The sequence below is a fragment of the Schistocerca americana genome, chromosome 3, assembly GCF_021461395.2.
Source record: "Schistocerca americana isolate TAMUIC-IGC-003095 chromosome 3, iqSchAmer2.1, whole genome shotgun sequence".
In the NCBI taxonomy this organism is placed as follows: Eukaryota; Metazoa; Arthropoda; class Insecta; order Orthoptera; family Acrididae; genus Schistocerca; species Schistocerca americana.
In genome coordinates, this window is record NC_060121.1 from 283,784,629 (window position 1) to 283,792,198 (window position 7,570).

General features: G+C 43.8%; 1 protein-coding gene across 1 annotated transcript; it reads left to right on the forward strand.

Annotated features, from left to right (window-relative positions):
- Positions 1 to 5,501: 5,501 nt before the first annotated feature.
- Positions 5,502 to 6,856, forward strand: LOC124606021 (transcription factor LBX2-like). The gene has a single exon (XM_047137984.1). It carries the CDS (start codon positions 5,502 to 5,504, stop codon positions 5,985 to 5,987), a length of 486 nt encoding a protein of 161 aa, XP_046993940.1. The 3' UTR covers positions 5,988 to 6,856.
- Positions 6,857 to 7,570: the final 714 nt, after the last annotated feature.

Here is a 7,570-nt window from a genome sequence, read left to right on the forward strand (position 1 = left end):
CCAGGGATTTATTTGCAGCAGAAGTCGACGGGCGGCGTAGGGAAGCTCTCAGGTAAGTCACGGACCATTTACGGTGGAAATCGTACGGTAATTTGGAAAAGCACCGAGTAATCACTGGAGAGCTGCCTTTTAGCACTCACGCACGTATAACGAGAAAAGAGGAACAGAATGCTCTCCTGGTGGTACAAGCTAACGTACGTATATGATCGTTCATTATTTGTTAAAGAATGCTTCATACTCGGAAAAGTTATTTGACAGTAAATTTACAAATTAAATGAGCTTCTGATAGAGCAGGAGTGCCCATTGTTATACAACCTCGGAAAGCCAGAAAACAACATGGCTTTCGTCATGAGAACGCTTCAAAGCTGACGTTCACACAAACCCCGTACCACGTTGTTGTAGTCACATACAAATTGCTTCAACTTTATATAACTGTTTAAATAAGTTGTGCTTCATCTAGAAAGCACAGGGATGATAAATGAGCAACCACTGCAAGTTGAGAACTCCGGATCAGTAGTCAGTACGACAAGGGAGGTCTTTCACTTCATTACATAGAACGAATATTACCGACATAGTCTCCACAAATAGGATTTCTGTCTTTTACTTGAGCTTTTCTCGTTTTGTGACAAAATGATCTCTCTTTATTTGTCAACAAATACCAGAAAATCGAAGAGTTTGTGTAGAAGCCTTATCGGTACTACTCAAAGTAAGCTCCTAGAGGATAATCCGAAAACCACTTTGTACCTTAATTTAATTTCATTCATCAAGTTCCCTGCCACCACGTAAGTTAAAGCTACTTGGGCACGGAAAGAGGTACTACTGATTCAAAAATAGCTGATAAGACAGTTAAAAACAAAAACAGGATTATAAATACATAAACAACTATTACAAGAACTATTTACAATAGCTCTCTAAATTACTGCTGGGAACTCCCGTATAGAAAAAAAGTCGTGTGCTACAAGGACGCCTTTCTATTTAGTTTTGTAAATATAGTGCGTATCACTCAAAGTTTTCTGTTCTGCTTGAAACCTAATGATGACATAAAACCTGCAGAGAAATGCACAATTTTCTGTACAGTGGGTAAAGAAGTGCTACCTAAGTGCAAATTATTTTCCCGTCTAGGTTTCAGTGATTGACTGTGGCAAATCCTGTTAAGTGAGTCCACATTTTTGATGTTAAATCTCGTGAATGAGTATATGTACAGGGATTCTGGAGTTAGAATTTCAAGATGCCTGAACAGCATCATGTGCGAAGTTCGTGAACTGACAACGCAAACTGCCTTTTCTGACTATTCTCCAAAACATGATACCATAAGATAAATAAAATAAAAATGTACAAAGTGAAAAGCTTTTTCTTCGGAGTGTCAAAGACGGTAAAAGCTTATCTTATAGTAAAGATAGTAGAATTTAATTCGTGCACTAGATCCTGAATGTTGTCCTTCCGAAAGAACTTTCCAAAAATTTGTCATTAAATGTGAAACTTTCGATATTATTCTTCATTACAGTGAGCGCTCTACCACTAGCATCTTCTGCTGCAGGTGGTCTATGAAAGCAAACGATTAACCATTTTTGGCCCACCTCTGAAGTTTAGCTTCTCTCAGATAAATCCACATTCGGAGTCCATGATTACATCTATATATGAGGGACATTCAATAAGTATTGCAACACATTTTTTTCTTGGTCAGTTTAAGTTGAAAAATGGGGAATTTGTTTTGGGACGTCATAGAATATTCCCGCTTCAGTCCCTGTGGTTTCATAAATTTCCAATAGATGGCGGCGCTATAGGTAGCTTTCAAAATGCCGTCTGTAATGGACGTGCGTTCCAAACAGAGAGCTGTCATTGAGTTTATTTTGGTGAAATCCATAGCATCGCGGACGCTCAAAGCCTCTTACAGAATGTCTATGGAAACCAGTGGACAAAAGCACGGCGAGTCGTTGGGCGACGCGTCTGTCATCATCGCAAGCCTGTCCGATGTCTCGCGAGCCGGCCGGTCCCACACAAATGTAACTCTTACTGTGTTGAAACACGCGGAGACTCCCATTCGAGATGATCACTCCCATTCGAGGTGATCGACGGATCACAGTCAAACACCTCGCTGTTCAGCTCGGCGTTGATAGTGTTAACACACCCGACAGCTGCTCACGAAACTATTCCTCCTCATACACCCTACAGACCGGGTCACGCACCTTCCGAATCGCGTCTGTTTGATCTAATGAACGATGCACTCCGCGGGAAACAGTACTTGGATGATGGGGAGGTTACTGATGCTGCAAGAGGTTGGCTCCGCCGTCGACCAGTAGAGTGGTACCTTGCGGGCACGCAGGCCCTTGTAGTAATGTGGTTCAAATGGCTGTAAGCACTATAGGACTTAACATCTCAGGTCATCAGTCCCCTAGACTTAGAAGTACGTAAACCTAACTAAACTAAGGACATTACACACATCCATGCCCGAGGCAGGATTCGAACCTGTGACCATAGTAGTCGCGTGGTTCCGGACTGAAGTGCCTAGAACCGCTCGGCCACCGCGGCCGGCCAGTAATGTGGGACGTAATGCCGTCGCACTGAACGGAGATTTTGCTGAAAAATAGGGTTTGTAGCCAAAAGAGTGGGGAAAAATTATAGTTTATTGGAATTCTGAATAAAACCAACCTGCTTACAGAAAAAATGTGCTGTGTTACTTGTTGAACACCCTTCGTATTTTCGAATTCTTTACTGTGATAAATACGCCGCTGCCACTGGCGACTAACCTGTCCTTACGATAAATAATCTAACCTGAATTTGTTTCTGTATGTCCATCTCTGTAGCGATGGTTGAGGGACTCGGCTGTTCGATTCAGGATGTTAAATTAGAGACATTTCAGCCGTCTAGTTTCCATACTTATTTTACTTGGCTACCAGCTTCAGTGTTTTACAACAACATCCTCGGTCCCCTGAATGACGTGTAGCAAGCTTCTACCTCGGTTCTGATCAAAACAGAGGCCAACGGTACTGGTATTGGTAGATTTCTGATACAGCGATCACTTCAGATGACGGTCCGTCAACCAGTACCAGTATTGTTGGCCCATGTTTTGATCAGAACCGAGGTAGAAGCTTCCTACACGCCAGGGCCTGAGGATGGAGAAGTAAAACGCTGAACCTGGGAGTATATGGAAAGTATACGGCTAAAACGTGTTTAATCTGACATCCTACTCTACATTTAGTATTTCGTTGCTGTTCCCTTCTGGTATCCATCAATTTTCTGTTCCTAATAGTATCTGGGCATCATATTCTTCAATAAGCAGTCCTAGCCGGGCGCTGTGGCCGAGGGCTTCTAGGCGCTTCAGCCCGGAACCGTGCTGCTGCTACGGTCGCAGATTCGGATCCTGCCTCGGGCATGGTTGTGTGTGATGTCCTTAGGTTAGTTCGGTTTAAGTAGTTCTTAGTCTAGGGGACTGGTGACCTCAGATGTTAAGTCCCATAGTACTTAGAGCTATTTGAGCCAAGCAATTCTAAATCTGTGACCTTACTGTGGATGCTCCTGTAGTTTACTGGCATCGTATTAACCTTTTCTATTTCCGATCTACGGGGACGAGCATTCTCTCAGAATAATGTGGCTGGAGCGAAGTCGACATTGTGACTCTTCCCAAAGATTTTCCATTCGTTCAAATGGACTCTACACAGGCCAGTTCATTTCAGGAATGTTACTGTTCACAAACCATTGCCTCACAAATGCTGCTTTATGGCAGGGTGCATCGCAATTCTGATACAATCATCGTCTCTGATCTGTTCCTCTTCTAAATACAGTACGCAATGCTGTAAAATGAGTTCATATCCGTCCCAGTTTTGTGTTTGCTTAAGTGGTGTCAGGGGATCGCACTGCAACCACGAAGAACTCACCCATGTCGTAAGTCCTTCACTGTTGTCACTACACATGATAGGTAAAGTTCTCCAAGCATTTGCCGAACCCGAAGACTTCATGGGATTGACACAGGGTATTGCGTGAGTCACTCCAAATCACTCGTTTCCAATCATCTGGCCGGCCGGTGTAGCCGAGCGGTTCTAGGCGCTTCAGTCTGGAACCGCGCGATCGCTACGGTCGCAGGTTCGAACCCTGCCTCGGGCATGGCTGTGTGTGATGTCCTTATGTTAGTTAGGTTTAAGTAAAGTTCTACTGGACTGATGACCTCAGATGTTAAGTCTCATAGTGCTCAGAGGCATTGAAACCATCCAATCATCAACTGTCCTGTGGCGTTGCTCTTTACACCATTTCAGAGATTTGTGGCTTACGAGGAGGTGATCGATCATTGTATACTATTCTTTTTAACCCTCTTGGCACAGTCATTGTCCTGGCTTCACTGGCGGTAGCACTTTGGAACTACTGAGCGATTTCTTTCGCAGACTTCGTACGACTTGTTTCAACCACAATCCGCACCGCTCGACGTTCCACGTCCTTCAGTACATGGGGTCCAGTGGTCTTGGTGTAGCTCTGGTTGTTCCTTTACTTTCCCATTTCACACTCACTTCACCAATAGTCGAGTGTAAGGACTTTACATGTATTGAAACATCCCTGACGGATTTGTTACTCACGTCTCATCGAATGACTAGTCCACTTTCGAAGTCACTGAGCTGTCGTCACCAGTCCATTCTGTTACTGATTGTCTACTGACAACAGAATATTCTCCGGCTCCTTTTACACAGACGGGTCAGCATCTCGTAACATAGACTACTTAGGGGTGTCCATAAACTTTTGATCAAATAGCGCATATACTTCAAGAGTGTCCACCCCAATAGCTGAATGGTCAGCGTGACGGCCTGCCGTTCTAAGGGTCCCGGGCTCGATTCCCGGCTGGGTCGGGGATTTTCTCCGCTTAGGGACTGGGTCTTGTGTTGTCTTCATCATCATTTCATCCCCATCCGGCGCGCCGGTCGCTCAATGTGGCGTCGAATGTTACAAGACCTGCACCAAGGTGGCCGGACCTGCCCCATAAGGGGCCTCCCGGCCAATGACGCCAAACGCTCATTTCCATTTCAAGAGTCCCTCAGAGATGTCTCTTGGGACCCATACTGTGTGCTTTACACACGGAAAACAGGTTCAAAGAGTCGTGTAGAGATACTGGCGCTGGCACTACCAAAAACAGGAAGCGCGATATTCATCATCGCAGATTGCGCTCGCTATGGATTTATTTTATAGCGGTTGCACGTCTTTTCCAAAGATTACCGAGTTTATCATAGAGGGCTATGAAGATAACGCGTTGTAGCACCGAAATGAAAAGCAAAGGAAGTATAACCTTTAAATGTAGCTAAAGAGTTCGTTGATACCCCACTAATCATAGTAACAACTATCGTCCCCCTGTCCATCTAAAGACGGATATACAAAGGCAAAACTTATTTGTCAGATCAGAAAAGAAACAGAAAAAAAGGACCAACAAAGTGTGTCCTTTTCAGTCAATAATCAACCAAATTTAGATGGATCAAAAGAAGACTACTCTGGATTTAATATGTGAATAAAAACTGAAGTAAATAATGAAATGGAAAGTAAGGGAAAGAGTACTAACGTCAATGTTGTTGCTTTGTGTTGCAGAGGGCCAAGCCAGCCACCTGAACCTGTTCAACTCGCGGCAGCAGGCGAAGAAGAAGCGGAAGTCGCGCACGGCGTTCACCAACCACCAGATTTTCGAGTTGGAGAAGCGCTTCCTGTACCAGAAGTACCTGTCTCCAGCGGACCGCGACGAGATCGCGGGCCAACTCGGCCTGAGCAACGCGCAGGTCATCACGTGGTTCCAGAACCGGCGCGCCAAGCTGAAGCGCGACATGGAGGAGCTCAAAAAGGACGCCGGGTCCACCGACGTCTTGACCGCGCACAGGTCCTTCCTGGAGAAGGTCACCGACCTCGGCATTCTGAAGAAGAAGGCGCCCTCAAGCAGCGCCCCGATGGCGGCAGCTGCATCCGCTGTGGGGGTGGCATCTGGAGTCTGTGGGGGCCGAGGCGACTCGGGTATCGACAAGTAGAGGGCACCTCGGCAGGACAATGTCACACAATGTGGAGTAACTGGGTGGACACTAACTACGTAGACATTTGAATTCTGAAGAGTGCGACTCACCTGTGCGATATGTCACCACAGAGCACTGTTCAGGCACCTTTTGACAGGTATTTTGTTCCTGTTATGAGAGACGGTCACTTTCCCATTTCGCAGTCACTTCACCAATAGTCGAGTGGAAGAATTTTACAAGTATAGAAACGTCCCTGAATGGATGGTCACGAGAGCTCAGTGACTTCGAACGTGGACTAGCCGTTGTTTGTCAATCCATCAGCGACGTTTCAATACTTGTAAAATTCTTTCACTCGACAATCACTGTCAGGATTTATACGAAACTGCGAGCTCACGAAGAGCAGATCTCACTATGTTAACCTTTATAAAAGTGAAGAAACGTAGGACTTGCCAGGTGTTGAGTAACACGTGGCAAGGCGTTTATTGTTGCAAACATTTACCACTACAGTAGTTCCAGTGCCAGATTTCATGATAAATGGCTATAAAAATGTCTAGCTTATTAATACTGAGTAATACACTGTCTTACGAATGATGGAGAAGTTACTTGGCTGAACCCGGATTTCGCTTTGAAACTTAAATTTTTGGACTGTTCTGTAACTTCTATGGTGCACCTAAAATCTTAATTCGTGCAAAAAGAAAAAAAAATTATCAATAATTTTTCAGTTACGTGTTAATAGCGGAACTCGCAACTGTAATGGAAAAAAAGGGAAAATTATATAGTAGAAACGAATGTTAGGGAGACAAAAACGCTATTAAAGGGACAAAAACTACTACGTAAATAGTGAATAAATGTGTTATAACCATGGTGCTGTTTGGATGCTTAGCTCCAAATTCGTATCACAGTTCGTTTCATGATTGAAGAACTAGTGACTCTAGTGAGTATCAAAGAATGCTTTTGTTGATCTAACGGTTTTGCTTATAGTCATATTTACAAATGCAGATCCGTCTTACATCAAAACTGTTTTTAATTTTTAGCTCCTTATTAAATTTTCTGTTTATAAATTCCAATAATATGAGCACATTCCCGCCAACGTAATATGAGGGATATTACGCGTCATTTTACTATGAAGTCTTGATTTAATGTAATTGTCTGACACTGTCAGAAGGAGAGCGAGAGCTATATCAGTGTAAAAAGCTTCCAAAATAGAAGTTTTATTGACCAGATCGCAGTTGATAAATATCTTGACTACCAGTTTCAGCGAAGTTGTGCTGGTCTGAAGACAGTAATCTGGATATATATCAACTGCGCTAGGGACAATAAAACTTCTGTGTTGGAAGCTTTATTACATGTCTTTATTTTGTGTATAGTATCGTGAAGGAACAATTCATCAAGAAGTTACATTCTCTGTAAAATGTGCACATCGCGAGGAACGAGTGTCACAAAGCAGAAGGTATTGAAGTCTATGTTTAGCTCTATGTCCCTCTAAACAGCGAGATGAAGGATGCGATTGTGAATACTCGCCAGTGACTGTAGCTAACTTGCGTCATAGTTTCGTACATGTAAGTGCTTCAAGCTGTAGTTTCGTAACTGTGAAAACAGAG